The sequence below is a fragment of the Triturus cristatus genome, chromosome 5_1 (assembly GCF_964204655.1).
Source record: "Triturus cristatus chromosome 5_1, aTriCri1.1, whole genome shotgun sequence".
NCBI classification, from domain to species: Eukaryota; Metazoa; Chordata; class Amphibia; order Caudata; family Salamandridae; genus Triturus; species Triturus cristatus.
Genome location: NC_140587.1, coordinates 101174757 through 101196721, shown reverse-complemented (window position 1 = coordinate 101196721; position 21965 = coordinate 101174757). Strand labels below are relative to the sequence as shown.

The following is a 21965-nucleotide window of genomic DNA, read 5'->3' as shown; positions in this document are numbered from 1 at the left end:
ACCAACTTCCTATAACACAATTACCTGCTAGAAGGGAATTCACCCATCCTTCTACAACATAATACTTGACCAAGAAGAGTCCACACCTCCTGCTACAAGGAAAAGACGAATTGGTATATCTGGGATGTATTTATTAGTAAATAGCACAGTAAGCCAAATGCACCTATCATAGCAGACTCTAACATATCAATAATATGATCAAATATATATGTAGAAATATATATGTATGGATATAAGAATCAGAAAATAAGGAGAGAATCAGTAAAGAATCAAGAGACAGTTAGTAGCAGAGACACCTCACCTAATGCTCCATCATTTCACCCCACTTTGTTCAAGGGGAGTCCATTGCTTGAACCGGGCGAAAGCTCAGAGGTGACACCACTTTTTCCGTGACAACACGTCTGCTCCACGGATGAACTTCCACCAAGCCAGTGTAGACTCCCCTTTTTAATACACATTCAAAACACAGCGAAGCTTCTAGCAAGCCACGCCCCCTAGTTCTCATGAGAGCCCGTACCAGCTTGCTCTAAAGTCACAGCAACGGTTGATCAGGCCTTTGCTATGGCTACAAGTCAAACCATGTACATTCCTCTGATAAGAACCAGTTCTCTCTAGTCAGTAAAATGCGAAAAACAGGAAAAAAAGAGCAGACCATGCCCTCCCCACTTTGCAGCTTCGTGCAGGCACAGAAAATGGCTTCAGAGTTAGTTAAGCCATGCACACAAAGGCCCAAAGAAGGATGGAATTGAAAAGCAAGATGACATGAGACCATGTCAAAGGAGCACCTATAATTCTCATCCACACAACTTACAAGCACCACTGTGCACACAGAAAAGTTTGAAGCAAGGTAAAGTCAGAAGGCAGAATGACATTAGACCACGTCAAAGCCAATAGGTCAAAGTCATAATTCACCTATCCCAAATAACATTTTACACTTAATCCCTCAGTATACAACATTGAGCACATGTGTGCACCACCACCCACAAGACTGCACCTCAACATCCCATACCTTCTATTCTTGGAAAGGCTATTCCACTAAAAGGCAGAAGAAAGGCAGGCATATGCAAACCCATCCTACATTAAGGCTAAGGTAACATAACACACTTAAGTCAGTACAGAATGGTGGTGGTTGAGGGTCATCATAGGGTGTCAGACCACAAAAGTGGCTGATTCACTACAGGGGGAGCAACCCTTGCCCAAGGGTTCATTCCCCAACACCAACATTTAAAAAGCCCTGGTGTCTAGTGGCTTTTGCCTCCCTAAGGGACAGATGGGCTCCCGGCCGTCTGACTCATGGAACGGGTTAAAAAAAAAAGATGCTGAGGATAACAAAATATATTTTAGCATTAAAATGAAGCTTCGTCAAACTCTTCTTATGTTACAAGAGTTGATGTTGGCATGGAAAAGTTCCCCCGATGGTGGCGAATGTGCTACCTTACTTTGAGTGCCCAAATCGAATGGACATCTGGACCACATGTACTGATGTTTGGTCATGAATGACACCGATCATGCATGTGCGCCATGTCCTAGTCCTTTCTCATGGTAATGCAGTGTCATGAGACCAGGAGGGGCTCATCAAGCACTACCCTCAGAGTGGTTGCGGACTACAGCCTTTGCCAGAAGTTAAGCGACATAGGCACAGAGTTATACACATTTTGTGTTTTATTGTAATCTATAGTGTGAACAGACCTTTTCACCTGTGTCGCTGAAGTGGTGCCTACTGGCCCAATCATGTGCACTACCATTGCCTTCATGATGACTGCATGTAGCGTGTGATGCTTGGATGTGTTTTGCTTGCCTTTCTGTGCTTGGTACATAATGTGGAGGGCTGTGGGTTCCATTTTGGAAGCTAATGGCCTGGAAAGGCTAATTGGAGGTCATGACTACAACCCTAGGCAGTAGATATGGATGGCTGAAATTCCTGAAGGCTGGGGTGGGAATACACATTGGAAGAGTGGAGCAGAGCACCTTCTGTGCACATCAAAGGTCTCTTTGCTTCAGAAAGAATGATTAGCCATTGGGCCTGGGCTCATTGTCAAGACATATGGCAAGTTTGTAGGACCAGTGTATCTCTCAGGAGAGGACTTAGGTCTTTGAACCTTTGGAGGCATATTTTTAGAGGCTGACAGCCAGATCTGATCAATGGTTACAGACTTGGCTTGTGTTGTGGCTCAGTCAGAATTACAGACGCTCCTGCTGTGGCTGTCTGTCCCTCTGACAAAGGACAGGAAAGAGGATAGGGCACTTCAAAGGAGACAACTCCCACAACACACATTTTAAAGCTTTAAATCACATATGTGACTGGATGTGGACTATAAAGGTGGGAGCACAAGACCAACAAGCTGTTCACCAAGACTTTGATGTGCTGCAACCACAACTGGGAACCAAGGTCTGCTATTCTTCCTGCTGGGTGAGGAGTCATCACCAAGGAAGTTAAGACCACTTGCCCTGAGCTTGGAGCATCAGCCTTCTGCCTGCCTGCCAAGACTGGGGTACCCTGTGAGGAGAGCGCATGGAGGGTGCAAGTCCCAGATAGGATCCAATAGAGTGGATCCCAGTTAGCACCGTTGTGAGAGTGCCGACCATCTGCCCCTCTCATCGTCAAGTCGGTGATGCCAGTAAGCCAGTTGGAGGCCACTCTGAACATTAGGGCTGTCACCCTTGCTGTACTGTAACCTGACGACCCCTGTTTGCCATGTGGGAGCCACCATGAAGATTAGGGCCATCATCTTGAAACGTCGTGCCAAGAGGGTGCCTGTTGAAAGACCTACAAGGAAGGACCTGCCCTAGAGACCACTGCTCATAGTAACACCTACCTAAAGCCAAGGAAGCTGCAGATCAAATGTCTGACACAGCTACAGGCTGTCGTGGGACTGTGGCGGATAGACACGTCATCTGTAAAAGATCACAAGTCGCCGCGCCCTTCAGCATCAAGAGGCTGCAGCATGAGAAGACATACCTCAGTCCACCCTGAGCTCGCCGGCTGCCCTTTGTCGAGTAAGACTGTTTCTAGGCCGCTAGGCCTCCCTGAGGTTTACACAAACTTAGTGTTCGAGGCATATGAGCTGCAGATTATACACTGTGCATAGATCGCCATCTGGTGTTGGGCCCGGATGTTTGCAGTTTGTTTTTCCTCTTGGAAAGTCTTTGGAAGTCACGAGGTCGGTGACTCCTCCTTTGGTTCGTATTGCGCATGGGCTTCGGCTCCATCCTCAGATTGTTTTTTTCCGCCATCGGGCTCGGATGTAATACTTCGCGCTCCGGTTCCGAACTTTTCCAGTTCAACCATCGACGCAAATCCTCGCTCATCGAGATTCTTCAGATAATAAATCATCTTAATCACCTTCTCTTCGACACTTCTTCGATTCCGGCGGCCTTCGGGCCTATCCCGGCTCCGGTCTCGGCTGATGGAAAGAACTCCCTTCAAGAAGTGCCCTCGATGTGGGTCCAAATTCCCCCACACCGATCTTCATGAGGTGTGCAACCTTTGCCTCTCCCCTGAACACAAGACTCGAGACTGTCCCGCCTTCAAGTCTTTTAGATCGAAAAAGACCATTCGAGATCGAAGGACCAGACGCAACATGGCGCACTCCTCGACCTCCGCTCCAGTCGACATCTTCGGGGACGATGTCGAAGCTCCGGGACAGCAGCACATCGAAGAAGATGACGACGACCATGTCAGTGCTTCCGAGGCCGACGACTCAGATGTGGAGGACATCACCCCGGCGCAGAGGGTCGTGAGTACTATACCCCCTTCCACACCCACGCCGATACCTAAAAAGGCTTCGCCTTCGAGCCTAGGCAAGACCAAGGACACTGCTTCTAACACCCCACCTTCGGGCCCGGTAAAGAAGCCTATTAAGCCTTCCGCCAGCTCGGGCTCGAGCCAGCCTACCAGCGGTGCCGAAAAACACCCTTCGGCACCGAAGAAGAAATCGGCCTCCTCCTCCACACCGAGCTCAACACCATAGCCCTCGGTGTCGAAACCCGCCCTCTCGGTGCCGACCAAACATCATAAGGCCCTCGGCGCCGACACTCCCATGCCGAAGCCTCTCTCGACACCGAACAAAAAATCGGAGGTCCCAAAAAAGCACGGCACAGACAAGCCTAAAAAGCCGTCGGCCCCGAAAACCTCGGCGCCGACCGAACAACCAGTGTCACAAGAACTTTTCACACCGGATCCTCTGCAAAAGACACTTACCAAGGATCCAAAAACTGGACATTTGACACTGTCTTAAAAAAAGAGACATTTGGACAAACCAGCTCCACCTCCACCTCCAAAGAGGAAGGAGACTGCTACCTCCCCTTTCAGAGTGCCTTTCCCACCTCCTCCACCCCCTCCACCCTCCCCACTTCCACCTTCTCCACCCCTGCCTCATCGCTCTCCGACCCTGTCTCCAGACCATGATGATCAAGGGGACCCTTACTACGATCCAGCAGATGTGCCACAAGACCCCACCCCTACTGGATCCCCAGACCCATGGGATGACTATAATAATCCGGACATCCCAGATGTCCCACAGGATGACCTTTATCCATCCAGGCCATCCCCACCAGAAGACTCGTTAGGTTTTCACCACCTACTACAGAGGGCGGCACATTTCCACGGGGTAGAGCTACATACTGACCCTGTGGAGGAAGATTTTCTCCTAGACACCTTCGATACTGCACATAGGTCTATTGCTATACTACCTATGCTAAAAGGAGTAATCAAACAAGCACAAGAGGTTTTTAAAGACCCAGTCAGGGCTAGGGTCCTAAACCCACGTATAAAGAAAAAATATAAAGCCGCCCCCACAGATCCTGCATACATTAAAGGCCCTGCACCACTGGATTCCTTAGTGGTATCTACAGCTAGGAAGAGATCAAATTCTCAGGCGTCAGGCGAAGCACCACCACCTGACAAAGAATCCAAGCTCCTAGACGCGTCAGGGAAGCGTACTGCGTCACAAGCCGCCAATATATGGCGTATCGCCAACACTCAAGCGCTATTGGCCAGATACGAAAGAGCGCATTATGATGAGCTAGAAACCATCATGCACCATCTCCCTGAAAAATACAGAAATAGGGCTAATGAATTGATCCAAGAGGGAAAAACTATAACTAATACCTCTATACGCTGTGCCCTAGATGCGGCAGATACAGCCTCCAGGGCCATAAACACCAGTGTCCTCCTCCGTCGCCACGCCTGGCTTAGAGTTTCAGGCTTTAAACCTGAGGTGCAAGCCTCCATATTGAACCACCCATTTGATCAACAACATTTATTTGGTCCAAAAGTTGATGAAGCCCTCGAGAAGATGAAGAAAGACATTGATACTGCGAAATCCATGGGAGCCCTACAGTCACACACTCCTAGGCGCTCTTTTCGCCTCTCTTCCTTTCGGGGCACGGGTAGAGGCTACTCCTCAGATAGCGCATCCACGTCCTACAAATCCCCTCCTCAGTCCACCTTCACAAGGGGTTATCAAAGAGGCGGCTACAGAGGCAATAATAATAAAGGCAGAGGCAAAACAAATACCGCCCGCTCTGCCACACCGCCTATCCAATGACTTTCCCCCGCTCCCTCCAGACCATCCCACTCCGGTCGGGGGCAGAATACAAAATTTCCTTCACGTCTGGCAGACCATCACCTCAGACAGATGGGTGACCCAAATTATTCATTCAGGGTACTGCCTAGAATTAACATCTACCCCCCCAAACATTCCACCCAGGCAACGCCCCATGTCTTAAGAACATGCCACGTTACTAAAACAGGAGGTAATCTCCCTCCTGCAGAAACAAGCCATAGAGCAAGTCCCCATCAATCAGCAAAATTTAGGGGTCTACTCCCTGTACCTTCTGATTCCAAAAAGAGACGAGACTCTACGACCTATTCTAGATCTCAGACCTCTAAACACTTACATACATTCAGACCATTTTCACATGGTAACCCTTCAACAGGTTCTTCCACTCCTCTCCCAGAACGACTTTCTCACCACACTGGACTTGAAAGACACATACTTTCACATCCCAGTACACCATGCTCACAGAAAGTACCTCAGATTTGTAGTGGACGGGCAACACTACCAGTTCAAGGTGCTCCCGTTCGGGGTCACAAGAGCACCTAGGGTATTCACCAAGTGCCTAGCAGTAGTGGCGGCACACCTCAGAAGACAGCACATTCACGTCTTCCCATATTTGGACGACTGGCTAATAAAAGCAATGTCCTACGACCAATGTGTGCACCACACCGCCGCTACAATCCAACTACTTCACCAGCTAGGTTTCACGGTGAACCTCCAAAAGTCCCACCTGATACCATCACAATACCTCAGTGCCACCATAGACACCTCAAAAGCCATAGTCTATCCCAATCCTGCCAGGATTACAAACATACAGGCTCTGCATCAAAAATTCATACTTCAACACTCTCTCCCAGCAAGAGTGTTTATGCAACTGATAGGGATGATGGCCTCTTGCATTTTCATAGTCCCTCATGCAAGACTCCAGATGCGTCCACTCCAAGAGTGCTTAGCGCGCCAGTGGAACCAGGCCCAGAGGCAACTGACAGATCTGGTGTTGGTGGACGGTCGCACCCATCGCTCTCTGCAGTGGTGGAACACCACAAACCTTTCCAAAGGTCGACCGTTCCTGGACCCGGTTCCACAAATAATCCTAACAACAGACGCATCGCTCTCCGGCTGGGGAGCTGATCTGTTACATCTCACAGTGCAGGGCACATGGACACCGCAACAGAAGTTACTCCACATCAACTATTTGGAGTTACTGGCAATCTTTCTAGCCCTAAAATCCTTCCAGACGCAGATTTCAGGCAAGGCAGTCCTCATTCGCACAGACAACATGACTGCCATGTACTACATTAAAAAAACAGGGGGGCACACACTCTCCACAGCTCTCTCAATTAGCACAGAGCATATGGAGATGGGCAATTCCGCAGAAACTTTTTCTCCTGGCCCAACACGTCCCAGGAGTCCAAAACACCGTGGCAGATCTGCTCAGCAGACAAACGCAACAGATCCACGAATGGGAACTTCACCCACAGGTTCTTCACCCGTTCTTTCAGAAGTGGGGGCATCCTCAGATAGACCTCTTCGCCACCCACGAAAACAAAAAATGCCCAAGCTTCGCCGCCAGATATCCCCACCCATTGTCCAAAGGCAATGCGATCTGGATGAACTGGTCAGACAAATTTGCATACGCTTTTCCACCTCCCCCACTAATTCCATTAGTGGTACGAAAGCTACAACAGCATTCCCTCACGCTCATCCTGGTAGCTCCAACATAGGCCAGACAACCGTGGTACACCACACTACTGGAACTCTCGGTAGTACCACACCAAAAGTTACACCTCTCACCATGCCTCCTGACCCAGAACCATGGAGAGATAAGGCACCCGGACCCAGCGCAGCTCAACCTTGCGATCTGGCTCCTGAGGTCCTAGAATTCGGATACCTTAACCTTCCCCCTGATTGCATGAATATTATCAGAGAAGCTAGACGCCCTACTACTAAGGCATGCTATGCTGCAAAGTGGAAAAGATTTGTTGTTTACTGCCATAACAACACAATCAACCCTCTAAATGTGTCCATACAGCACATCATATGTTACTTGCTCCATCTACAAAGGTGTAACCTAGCATATACTTCCATTCGGTTGCACCTCGCTGCAATTGCTGCTTATTTACAGAACAGGCAGCACCTATCACTTTTCAGGGTGCCTGCCATCAAGGCCTTTATGGAAGGCCTCAAAAGAGTAATTCCACCCAGGGTACCACGCTCACCTGTCTGGAACTTGAATATAGTTCTCACAAGGCTAATGGGACCGCCTTTTGAACCATTACATAAATGTGAGCTGCAATTTCTCACATGGAAAACAGCTTTTCTAGTGGCCATCACTTCCCTTAGAAGGGTTAGTGAAATACAAGCACTCATTATACAGGAACCTTTTCTCCAAATGCATCAGAACAAGGTTGTACTCCGCACCAACCCAAAATTCCTACGCAAAGTAATTTCTCCCTTCCATCTAAACCAGTCGGTAGAATTACCAGTCTTTTTCTCACAACCTCAAACAGTTGCGGAAAGGGCTTTACACACACTGGATGTTAAAAGGGCCTTACTTTACTACAACCAAAGAACACAACCTTTCAGAAAAACCAAACAGCTATTTGTCTCTTTCTCTCCACCACATAAAGGCAACCCTATTTCTAAATCAGGGATAGCTAGGTGGATTGTAAAATGCATACAGATTTGCTACCACAAGGCAAAGCGAACGCTATCTGTTCCCCCTAAAGCCCACTCTACAAGGAAGATAGGGGCTTCTATGGCTTTTCTAGGGAACATACCATTAGATGACATCTGCAAAGCAGCGACATGGTCAACACCGCACACTTTCACAAAACATTACTGTGTAGATGTGCAAACCAAGCAACAAGCTAGTGTGGGCCAGGCTGTACTAAAAACACTGTTCCAAACAACTGCAACGGATGCCGGTGGTCGCCGCTAGGGTTGGGTACTGCTATATAGTCTATGCACAGTGTATAATCTGCAGCTCATATGCCTCGAACGGAATATGCTACTTACCAGTATGCATCTGTTCTTGGCATGTAGAGCTGCAGATCTATACACGCCCACCCGCCTCCCCGGCTACCTGTATCCATTCCAGTCTATCTTATTTAGATACAACACACTTGGGTTTCTTTACTGTTATTACTACGCTCCATCTTTCCCTGCTGGCGAAAAACAATCTGAGGATGGAGCCGAAGCCCATGCCCAATACGAACCAAAGGAGGAGTCACCGACCTCGTGACTTCCAAAGACTTTCCAAGAGGAAAAACAAACTGCAATCATCCGGGCCCAACACCAGATGGCGATCTATGCACAGTGTATAGATCTGCAGCTCTACATGCCAAGAAGAGATGCATACTGGTAAGTAGCATATTCCTCTTGGTGTTGCCTAATTTAGCCTTATGGCTAGAATGAGGCTTTGTTGCGTGTTGACTAGCAGGGGTCACACCTGAAAGTTGACTCCATTATTGATTGGGGAATAACCAACTCCATTTGAAGGGAAGGGGGACTCAGGGACCCTGCCCTGGATGATGCTAGCACACCGAACTTGAGTCTGTTGATGTTATTTAGTGTGTTGTGTATATACTTTGTGTTTTTATATTAAATACTACTTTTAGCACAAAAATGAACATTTGACAGGACAATCAGTTCATTGGTGTTACTGTTCGTACTTTGAGTCTGATGTGGGCATTCCTTAAACCTCCCTCTGAAAAGGCCTGGACTGCTCACCCCACGCTACCACTAAGAGTCAATTGTAGAAGAGGTGCTAGCACTTGGCCCAGCTGCTCAGGATCCATAGTAGGTTCGGTCCTGGAACAGCAAGAGTAATAGGCCACAACCCTCACGGTTGGGGCTCAGCAATCCCTGTCTGCCCGTGGCACACTGAAAGGGGTCGGACCGTCGGTAATCTCTTTGTTGTAATCTGATAAATATACCGCCAAAGTCAACACATTATATTTCATGTTTAACTCTTTTTCCAGAAATATTTATTAAGATTTAACAACAGTTGGAAAAATTGGGCCCTTGATCTCCTTGTCAGTAAGGCATATTAGCAAAAGCTTTCCACCATTCCACAGCACAGACCAAAAAGAAGGGCCCAAACTCCCTGCACAAATATGACTACCGGATCTCCAGATTTCTACCACACGTCGTGTAGAAGGGAGCCCCTCTCAGAGCTCTGATAAGATTTGTTTTGATTACCTCTGCTTAAAGCATTCCTTCTATTAATACCACAGGATTTTTTTCCCCAAAGAAAAGGAAACTTCTGTGCCAAATAATGCCCTAATCACCTAACAAATGTAGCTCAGTTGGAGGAAATTGTTTGTGGATATCACTCCTAGCCCAGGGGTCTCCATCTCATGAGCTACCAGTAGCTCATGAGCAATTGGTAGTCAACCAGTACCCTCAAAGTAGCTCTCAGAGGTGAAGGTGAGCATTCATTTAGAGGTTCTGTGTACATTAAAGAAGGCAGCACTGCTCTGCCCAAGAGCTGAGACAATTAAGAGCTGCATGTGCACTCATCTGTGTGCGTGTTTGCATTTATGCACATTTATCTGTGTGCCTGTGTGACCTTCTGTCCCTCCCAGCGCTGCTCCCTGGAAGCAATGGCAGGTGAGCAGGCTCACTAAAAATGATCCAACCATAGGGGTTTCATCTCTGGCACAATTCCGTCTTTTCATAGCATAACAGTGTTAATAGCATAATAATGTTCATCCCTAACATAATGTAGGCATTCTTGGTACAGTTGTGGCACACTAGCTGCCCCTATTAACATGTTAGGAGCATGACTGGCCTGCGTTTAGCCATCCCACTACATTATGGTGGCCACCCTCATGTAATAGTAATGGCCATGACTGGTATATGTTGGCCATCCTGAGCATTATGAATCTAACTTGGTACAATAGTCACCCAGGGGTGATGCTGGGCACTACAGGCACATTAGAGGCATACTTGGTGTTATGGAAAAATGTGATGTGTAGATGTTGCGTTTTGGGCCGTTTCTTGTCGCGGCACTAGGCCTACCCACACAAGTGAGGTACCATTTTTATCAGGAGACTTACCGGGACACCAATTTGTAAAAAAGAAGTCATTTTGAAAAATTACCTCTAATTCACATGCTTTTATATGGTGACTTTGGTAAATGCTGGGTGGGTGGAAGTTTGTTGATCCACTCAGATTCCAGAACATTCCATCACAGAAATTTGAGGAAAATGTTTTTTTTTTTTTTTACAAAGTGTGAGGTTTGCAAGGGTTTCTGGGTAACAGAACCTGGTGAGAGTCACACAAGTCACCCTATCCTGGATTCCACTGGGTGTCTAATTTTTAAAAAATGTATAGGTTTGCTAGGTTTCCTTATGCAGAGCTAGAGTTCAAAATCCACATCTAGGCATATTGCAAAAAAAGTATCGGTTTTCACTGAAAAAATGTGATGTGTCCGCGTTGCATTTTGGGCCGTTTCCTTTTGCGGGCACTAGGCCTAACCACACAAGTGAGGTACCATTTTTATCAGGAGACTTACGGGAACACAAATAGTAGAAAAAGCGTTATTACCAATTGATTTTATTTGCATTTCTGCTTTCCAAGTATAAGACAATTTGTAAAAAAGAAGTCATTTTGAAAAATGACTTCTAATTCACATGCTTGTATGGGTACCCACAATTTCCAAACTCTATATTTTGGTCTCATTTTGGAAATATATAGGTTTCCTTGGTACCTATTTTTCACTCTATATTTAAAAAAATGAATTGCTATATACCCGCTACACAATGAAAACCATTGCAAGACACAGCTGTTATCGGCTCTGGGTTCCTCGGGTTTTTGGGGAACCTGCAAGTCTTGTAGCGGATGTAACAATATAAGCGTGAACTACCCCAAAGAGCCAAAAAAAGCTTAGCACATGGGGGGGAAAGGCCTAGCAGTGAAGGGGTTAAGGTGAGTATGGTGCAAGTTCCAAGGCTACACCAGCAGGCCACCTCAGGAGGCTCTGGGGCTTCCGGGTGCAGAGGTGTGTTACAGCATCGGGTGTCCTATTCTCTTCAATGGTGATTGGTCTGGTTAGAAAGAGGTTGCAAGTAGGGACTGGGGGGCAATGCGGGTGAACCCAGAGAGGGGCTCAAATCTTGAGATGCTCAGGCACGTAGGGACACCAATGGTCAACTTCTCCTCAAGCTGTGGGGCTCGGGTGCAGTGGTGCCTTTTAGCGTTGTGACCGTGCTAGAGGCACTAACATTTGGAGGGGGGCTTCAGAAATAGGCTGCAGGCTATGACTGGAAGTCCAGTCTTGGCAAACCCAAGGGTGGATTCAGTCTTACAGGGTCTCAGGAACCTGTTGGCACTGTCACCTTCCTCGGACTCGGGCTGGGGGGCATGAGTGCAAAGGTGCTTTGAGGTGTCAGATGGCAGCGGCCAGAGGCTCACTCTTGGCCTTTGTTTCTGCTGAAGAATGGCAAACAGGACAGCTGGGCCACCTACAATGTGGGTCTCACTGTCCCTAAAGAACCTCTATGTGCAGGTCGGTTTTCCTTGGTGTTGGTGTCCGGACTGGATACAACAAGCCTTACCTGCGGAAAGGTGTCTGGTACCCCAGGTATTGGTACTCAGGCTCCAGTCAGTCCTGGTGTCCTCACACTTGGAGGGAGGATTGATCTGACCTGTGGGAGCATGGCTACATCTTCCTTGGCAGCTGTGCCGTCGGTTTTCCCAGTGAGTGGCAGGACGGTGAACAGGACCTTGACTCTTTTGGTGCCTGCGGCTGCAGGGGAGTAGCTCCTCTACTCCAAGGGAGTTTTCTGGTGATTTACAAAGGACTGGCAGCCCTCCAGGTTTCTTGGAGTCTGCTCAGCAGTGGGACGTGTTGGTTTCTCCCCAAGGGTCGAGTGCAGCAGGCCGGCTGGCAGGGTTGGCACCGAGTCAGTCATTCTCCTCTGTTCTCGGGTTAGCAAACTTCTCAGTCCACTTCTTCTATTGGTTGATCAAATCTGTGGTCCTCATATCAGGGGGTCTGCTAAGTACGTAATTTAGGGGAGTTAAGGGGAGTGAGGGGTAGTCAGTCAATGAGATATGTACCCCTGGGGTCACTACACCCCCTAGAAGACCAATTCCATTTGGGAGTGGGCATCACTCTGTCCCAGAATTCCTAATTCCACCACACACCCTAGAGGTGTCTCCAGCCTGGTAGTCCAACATGCCTCCTGCATAGCTAATTTTCCCGCCTGTCCTGGTTCCAAATGGGCCCGGGGCAGGGGGTGGCATGGGGAAGCCTTGGGTCGCATATCAAAGGCGGCAGAGGCCTATGCAGCCTCATGCCTTGATATACTGATTTACTAGCCTTCCTAGAGGAGGAGGTGTAAACACCTCTCTGCAGAGCAGGCACTGTTTCTGTCCTCTGAGAGCAGGCTCTCACCACCTAACGGGTCAGAAACTCATCCGTGATAGAGAGGCTAGATGAGATCAGTCAGCCAGCACACTAGAGGGCTAGTAGGGTTCAGGGGGTGCCTCTAAGGTAGCCACTGGGTGCATGCATTAACAGATCCATCACTAGAATCAGTGTGGGTTTATTAATATGACGTGCTTGATACCAAACACCTTAGGTTTCAGTGAAGCCATTATGTAGCTGGGAAACATGTTTTGACCAGTGCCAGTACATACCTTAAGAAAGCTTCCCTGTTCACTTAAACTGTCAGTAATTGAAGTGGCCAGCACAGGGACATATCCAATGCAGATAAGTCATCATGTGTAAATAATTCAACCGGCCTTAGGGCTGTAAGGCCTGCTGTAGTGGTGACTTACAAATATTCCACGCAGTGTTAGGGGACGTGGCACAAAGGGCATGCTCCATGTTGTGTTTTATCTTTTTAGAGCACCTTGTCACTCAGCCTGCAGTGGCAGTCTGCATGGATTTGGTGTTGGGTCCCTAAGAGTGGCATAAGATTTACTGCAGTTCTTAGGGGCCGTCTTTAGTACCTATGCCCTCGGAACCAGAGGTACCTCTTACTAGGGACTGAAAGAGGTGCTAAAGGCCTGGTCAATTTGGGATCAATTGACCAGTGACCTTGTTTTGGGGAAAGAATACTGGCACTGGGGACATGGTTATCAAGAACCCAGTGCACTTCAGTCAAAGTTGCATCAAATACGAGGCAAAAAATGCGGGTGGACTACTGCAACAAAAACCCAGCTTCCTACAGTTCCCATTTGCCATTCTCTACCCTGTCCACCTAGCTTAGCCAGCGCATCCACACATTGTGGGCTAGTCATTGCGTTCAACCACCGCATTGCCCAATGCAGCTGTGCTGCAGCATTATACATTTCATAATGTATTGCCCTATGTCCTATGGAATAATGTGCTAGGATTGACACTAGCGGACAACGCTTGGGTCCACTTATGGCACAAGACCCAAAACGTGCATGCAAGGAAGCCCGCTTTTGGGTTATATTTGGTTGATACTTTTACCCTTCCAAATTTAAAAACTTTTAGCTGATCACAAGTGTGCTATGTTGGGGGGGGGGGAGGGTTGCAGGAAGGTAGTGGGATGACCCCCACATCAGATCTTACTGGAATGAGATTCTAGCTGAAATTAAATTAACATTAGGATATCCCATTCCAGCTACCCCTGCATTCATCCTTTTAGGCTTGAGCATACCTGAACTTAAACATGAAACATACTCTGATCGCTTAATACCTTAGAACTGCCTAGGAGCAGTGAAAAATAAGGGTGTTATAATATATGGAGCCCAGTAATAGATTACGTCTCTAAAGGTCTTCCTTTAATGTCGTTCCCTACACGCAAATGAACCCTCATCCTGGTTAGATATAATGTAAGACAAACATGGTGATATGTTACATATGGTTCTCTCTCAGGTTGAGTTGTAGGGAAGGAAAAGGGGTGTGAGAGCGAAGGAGTGAAGATTTGTTTGCTGTGTAAGAAGCTGAGGGTGTTTCAGATACTCCAAACCCATTAGCTATGTTGGCATCCATCGGCATGCTAACACAGTAAGTGGTTTTAATCTGTTAAAACTTTAATAAAAAACTACTTCATATATAAAAAATTACATCTATGTATTCAGACTTTTTGATAGACACAACTTTTCATACACCTTCATTGACTTATCAACAGTGTGCTCCACTTTCAACTTAAAGTGTATGTTGCTTTGATCATAAAAGAATGCATGCATACAAACATGCACAAACACAAAAATGTCTAGTTTCACCCCTTTTGCATGTTGACACTTCGCTGGCTTTCCTGATTGCTTTGTCAATGTTATTATTCCTGTTGTATTCAAGTTTCATGGTGTTATCTGATTTATCATGATTATAAATCATAAGATGCAACGCTTTTCTTGCTCTTAATGAAAAGTATGTGATGAAAATGACAGTTTACAATTTCAAGAATGAATCTGTGCAGATCCCCCCCTAACAAAAATGTGCAACATGTGGATCTGATTTGAAGCTGTGTGGTCCTGGGAATGCACACAATATTTGGAGGAAATGGTCATTGTGGTGGAGAAGCCATATGTACAACCAGTTTGGTGAAGAAAATCCAGCAAGTCTCCTTCAAACTTTGCACTTCCTCCAGAATTGGAAAAAATCCCATTACCAGTTAACTCCAAATCCAACCTAGAGTGGTTGTTTAGGGTTGGCCGACCACCAAGATGTCCGAGACACTGCAGCCGCTGTCCACTTGCCAAATCTAGAACTTTCTGTATAGAAAGTTCTTCCTTTGGCAAGATGGGAGCGCGTTCAGTGACATTGTTCAGTGCTGAGTGGCTGATGGGTCCACCTGCTTATCTCAGCATGCGAAGAAACATTTTTGGTTGTTTTTCAAGGACAAACTACTAATGCGGGGGCTTATTTGTGAAAAACATAAAATTCAATGCTACTGACGTGCTAGGAGTTTTCTACCAGCAACTCTAGGACAGTATTCTTATTGTCCTACACAGACCTTTTGTGATATCCTTAATTAATGTGGGCTCTTCTGATACCATGAAGCTGGAGCTCTTGCAGCAGCTACTTTGATACTTGGACAGTTCCATCAGCGACGGCTACTGAGGCGCCGCTGACCTAAAATAAGCAATTATCCAACTCAACATGAGGCACTATATAGATACCTGATATCTTGATACCAGCCTACATTAAATAACCCACATAGTCTCTCTTTGAAACACATGAGCTGGTTCATGCAAACGTTCCTAGGGAATTGAAGACAAGATCAGTATTGCTGCCTATTGCGAGCAGGTTAATTACTGAGATGCTCTACAGCCCACAACACTATCTTGCCCCTCAGCTGCAAATGTGTATTCTGTAGGTCAAGGCAGCGGTGGAAATGAGCAGTATGCAGATGAGCGCTACCTGGATGAGTATGACTTCGAAGACCATGAAGACTCACAAGCGCAATGGGTGGAATCAAAGTTTGCCTATATTATTCCTCCAGGAGACAGGTAAGTTTTCAAAAAATTTACTTTTGTCATTTGTACCCACTTTTTATGCTTGTTGCCTTGAATTTGCTCAATTTTGTAAACCATCAGAAGGAATATCAGTATGAGAGTTACTTTAATGCTCTCCGTCCCATGTCACTTTGATAAAGAAAAAAAAAGGATAGACCCAGGGTGCACAATCTACTTTTTGCTTCAATGAAGCTCAAATGATTTCCTCCATTCACACTTTGCAAATGTAAACAAGTTTTCTTTATTCCATTCAAATAATTGTCTCACTGACCAGTCATTCTTTAGGTCCATGTTATGCTTTGAAAAAATCACTAGATTATTCAACAAATCATATGTGGGTTAACCCTCAGATCGTAAATCGGTCATCACTGTTGTAATAATCCAAACACTCATAATCTGTGAGAAGTACATTTACCACTTGTTAAAGCTTAGTGCCTGATCCACAAAGGGCCTCCGCACTCGTGGCCGAGGCCCCGCAGTCATAGGGGAGTCTCTGCCCTCGGGGCTGGATCTCTGCAATGAGAATCCTCATTACGGAGATTCCGCCCAAGTGTGGAGACTCCCCCACGACTGCGGGTGAGTGGGGATGCCCTTTGTGAACCAGGTCAATATGATACTGACTGTGTGCTAGGTGAAAAATGTCCCTAATCTGATGAATTATTGAAATGATGTAAATTAAGTATGAAAGTGAAGCGATGGTGATAAAATTTGCTATACACATTTAACATATATAGGATCTCATCAAGTGCATGAATTATTAATCTGCTTGTGTCACATGCATGAATCGATGTCTAAATTGCTGCTTGAGGAATATTATCTATCGCATCATTGTGTGCGCTTGTTCAACTTATGTTTGATTAATCTCTAGCTAGCTGCAACACCGCTCCCGGGGGATGCGCAAACCCCCGTTGTGTGTGTGTGTTGGCGCCATCATAAGGCACTTATAAGATGCTTAGCATCATGATGCACAGTGAATCCACATGAATTTCAATCGCCCCTGTGGTTGCCATCATAGTGCATGATGTAAAGCAGATGTAAAATTTGAGTTCTCAAAGATCCTTGGATTAATCCAAGGAGTTAAAAATGTTTGTGTATCTGTCATCGTGTGTTGATGCCAAATGAGAATAAAGCGTCCTGAATTCCCAATAGTGATGCAACAAAATCCATTTATTCAAAAAGAAAACTTCTGTGGCAGCCATATTGCAGTATATTGTAAACTAGTGTAAGCAGCATATTTTGGAGTTGAGGTCATACTATTCATACAGCACAACAAAACCATTGATGACAAAGCATAACATTAGTTGAACAATAAATTTGCCATATTAAGATCGGTACTAAATCTCAGTCACAAAAAGCAAGTTATTTCAATGCAATCATTCCTTCCTTTCAGTTACAGATTGTTGAGCCATTTTATCCATCCAATTTCTCTCTGTTGTAGTCTCTTGTACATGTCAATGCCCACTTTTGATTCAATAATCTCAGGTATTTGGAATTGTGATTGAATTATGTTGTGTTTAGTTTCATTAAAATGCACAGATTCACTTGATTATTTATTGTGTTTTCTAATATTACTGTTGTGTTCTGAAATCCTGGTTTTCATCTTTGTTCTGTCTTTCCTACCTATAGCAGTCCACGAGGGCTAATGAGTGCATAAATGCAGTTTTTACTGTCACATGTTGCATATTTTGTTTGGTGTATTTTGTGGGTTTGTTGTACACTTTGCATGGGTAGACAACATTGCTACCAGTTATAACATTGTTATAGTGTATACAATTCAAACTGTAAGTTCCTGTAGGTTTATTGCCAACGTATTCCTTTTTCTGATTCTTGGTAATGATCTTCCTAATGTTACGTAACCGTTGAAATGCCATTGAAAAGATGATTTTTGAAAAGGTGCAGGTGCCAAGGATTTTGAGGAACGACTTACAGAGCATGTTGTAGGATTATGATAAGAGGTTCCCAGTACCTGCAAAGACTGCATCTCCAACAGAACCAATGTAGTCTCCGCAGTCTCCTCATGTACAACCTCTTACTCCACACACACACACACACACTGCTTAACTTTCCAGTGGCTCATACGCTCAAGAGAGCACCTGCATCAAACCTCGCAGGATGACAGAATATCCTCCAATGAAGATAGAGTGGAAGGGGAAGCACTGGATGATCAAGCCACACCCAACGAATGGGATGATTACCTCATTCCAGCACCACCGCCGCCGGCCTCGCAACAATTGGATTATCCTCCTGACAACATTGGAGGAATTCATAATCTGATGGAAAAGGCTGCAGAGATATTTGAATTACCAGTGCCTATAAAGCAAACATATTGCCTTTTGTATGACTTTAACCCCTTCAGTGCCACACCCTTTCCCCCTCCTGTGCCGGGCGTTGCATTAGTGGGTGGGGTTCATGACGAGATAGTCTCGTCATGGGCACAGCGCAACCGTGCTCCATGACGAGACTATCTCGTCATGGGCACTGAAGAGGTTAAAGAGCCTGCTGGAAAATCAGTCAGGGCACTGCCTACTGTGAATTTTATTTGGGAGGTAGGTATAAAAATCATGAAAAACCCAGCTATGGTCTGTGCTGTCTTACTCACATTGCATAAGAAATATAAAGCGCGGGAAAGTTCAACATGTTTAATTGGGCACTCAAAAACAGACTCAGTAATAATGCAAGCAGCTGAACGTCATTCCAAGAATCTGTCTACACCCATATTAGATCCCTACAGTTAAAGTTGCCAATCCATTGGCTATTTTTGGCCGTAATGACAGACAAATACCGCATACATAGATCGCTTACCTGGGGATATAAAATTGGAGGCCATAAGGATTCTGCACGAAGGTGAATGAACTTCATCAGAGATGATAGGCTGAGCGATGGACATCGAATCTACATGTTTTCCTCTGCTTGCGGGAGTGGCTATTCCCCACAGATAGGAATAGCTGAAAGTCACTTTGTTCAGCCAGAAGTTCAAATTAAGATCTTGGACATGCCATGTGATGGAGAAGCATTATTCTTTAAACATGTGTATGATGCCCTTCAGGCGATGAAGAGAGACACAGATGTAGCAAGATCATTAGGTACTTTGCAAATGAGGAGAATGCCTTTGTGAGAAGAAAGAGCAAAAGGGCTATTCTCTAACAGAGAAGGATACCAACCATATTGATATCAGTAACAGCCACCAACCGCATCTTATAACAAACAAACACCAAGAAGGAAGCAGACTTCCCAGGACAGGACACTGGTCGAAAACTGTGATGAGGTAATGGTGCCAGTTACCACCCTGAGCAACCAATTGGGGGTCAAATCACAAACTATTTGCAACAATGGAAATCAATATCAACAGACAAGTAGGTTTTAGATTTAATCCCCAACTGCCATACTTTGGAATTCAAGCAAAGACCACCACATACACCTCCAAGGGGAGCATCCCTTCTGCAGAACATCGTCACTATCAGACTCAAGCAGATAGTCACCTCTCCGACCCACGCAGCGAGCCACACACTTGACCCAGTCTTCTCCACCAGCAAAAACATCACCTACAGCTGCAATTCAGAACTCCCCTGGACCGACCAGCAAACCCACCGTACAGCACTGCTCCTACCAACCCCCCAGCTGTAACTGGAACAAGGTCACTGATGAACATCTCAGCGCCACCCTCAGCACAACCACACTGCTAACATCCATAGATGCCAATACAGCAACACGCAACCTCCACTGCTGGATCTCCAACTGCTCCGACGTGGTGGAGCCTCTCAAGAATTTTCCGGGCAAGCAACACTCCAAGAAAACCAGTTGGTTCACTGCCACCCTCCACAAGTCCAGACACACTTGTCGACGGCTCAAGAAGAGATGGAGGAACAACAAAACCCTGGAAGCCCATGCAGACTTCAAAGCCGCAGTCACTGCACACCACCTCCTCCTCAAAACAGCCTTCCAAGACAGAATCAACACCAACGAACACAATAGCAAAGAACTCTTTGCCATCGTCAAGATGTTTGCTAAACCCAACAGCGAGACCACAGAAGTCCCACCCTCCCAAAACCTCTGCAACAAACTCAGCACCTACTTCCACCACAAGATGAAGCAGATCTAAGACAGCTTTGACACCCAAGACCCGCCCATCACTTCCGCTACCACCACATGTGAAAACTACGCCCCCAACAGATCCTGCTCAACTGGATCCCGCTCATCATGGACTACACTCTCAAGACCATGAAGAGCATTCCCTCCGCAGCACCCTTGGACTCCTGCCCGTACCACATCTTCCACAGAGCCGCCACCTCCATCGCCTCCGAATTATGCCATACCATCACCTTCTCCATCGAGACCGCCACCTTCCCTGATGACTGGAAACACGCCAAGATCAACCCCCTGCTGTAGAAACCGTCCGCCGACCTGACATACCTCAATAATTTCAGACCCAACTCCCTGTTTCTCTTCCCAGCCAAGGTCATCAAGAAAGCCATCAGTTCCCAACTCTCCAAGTTCATCGAAGCCAACAACGTCCTGAACTCCTGTCAATCCGGCTTCCGAAGCAACCACAACACCGAGACCGCTCTCCTTGCCACTCCGATTGTATCCGCTCCCTCATCGACCAGGGAGAAAAAGCAGCCCTCATTCTTTGGACCTCTGGGCCGCCTTTGACATCGTCTCCCACCGCACACCAAACACGAGACTCCACGACCCTACATCCATGACATAGCACTGGACTGGATCCGTTTCTTCCTCAATGGTAGAACACAGTGAATTAGACTACCACCGTTCCTCTCAGAACCCACAGGGATTGGCTCCGGAGTCCCCCAAGGCTTCTCCCTGAGCTCCACTCTCTTCATAGTCTACATGGCCCTGCTCGCAACCATAGTCAGGAACCACAGACTTAACATCGTCTTCTAAGCCGATTACACCCAGCTGATCCTCTCCCTCACCAACGAGCCTACAATCGCCAGTAACAACTTCCACAACGGGAGTTAGGACGTTGCTACCTGGATGAGGGACAGCTGCCTCAAGCTCAACTCGGACAAGACCAAATCCTCATCCTGGGGCCCAACACCTCCGCTTGGAAGACTACTGGTGGCCCGCCACATTTGGAACCCCCACGGACCACACAGGAAACCTCTGCATCATACTGGACTCCTCGATTCATGATGAACCTCCAGATCAACGCTGTCTCCTCATCAGGCTTCCACATTCTTCGCCTGCTTTGAAAGACCTTCCAATGGATCCCCACTGAGGCCAGAAAGACGGTCACCCACGCTCTCATCAGCAGACTTGACTACGGCAACGCACTCTATGCAGGTGTCACCCAGAAACCCCTCGGGAAGCTACAGAACGCCGCAGCCGGACTGGTCCTCAACATCCCCCGCCGCAACCTCATCTCCAAACACCTGCAAGAACTGCACTGACCCCCAGTCAACAAAAAAGAGTCACTTTCAAGCTCCTTGCACACACCTACAAAGCCCTTCATGACGTCAGACCAGCATACCTGAACCGCGGCCTCTCATTCCACGTTCCCACCAGACACCTCCACTTCGCCGAACTGGCCCTTGCCACCGTCCCTCGAATATGTAAGACCAGGACCGGAGGAAAATTCTACTCCTGCCTTGCTGCCAAAACCTGGAACACCATGCCTTTCCTCCTCAGGCTAACCCCGTTGCTTACCCAATTTAGGAAGGATAACAAGACCTGGCTCTTTAATTGAACCTCAGCACCCATCAGGACCTGCACCTTAGATCCCCCCCCCGCCCAGCTCCTTGAGACCCTCACGGGTAAGTAGTCGTACTTAGTAAACTCCGATTAATTGCTTGATTGATCTCCACCTCCTTCAGCGGGAAATCGCAACCATGACCAGCAAGGGATGGATAGAAAAAGCACCCCACAGCCAGAAGGAAACGTGTTTCTATTCCTGATTCTTTTTAATAAGTAAAAAAAAAGGAAAATGGAGATCTATTTTAGATT

The 21965-nt window shown here is 46.7% G+C and overlaps 1 protein-coding gene across 1 annotated transcript in view; it reads left to right on the top strand.

The window, feature by feature from the left end:
* Window positions 1–21965, top strand: part of LOC146830317 (NFX1-type zinc finger-containing protein 1-like) — a 727926-nt gene that overhangs the window by 545463 nt on the left and 160498 nt on the right. Inside the window, exon 15 of the mRNA XM_085604515.1 lies at window positions 15866–15998. Coding sequence (XP_085460641.1) covers window positions 15866–15998 — 133 coding nt within the window. The remainder of the gene's footprint in view (window positions 1–15865; window positions 15999–21965) is intronic.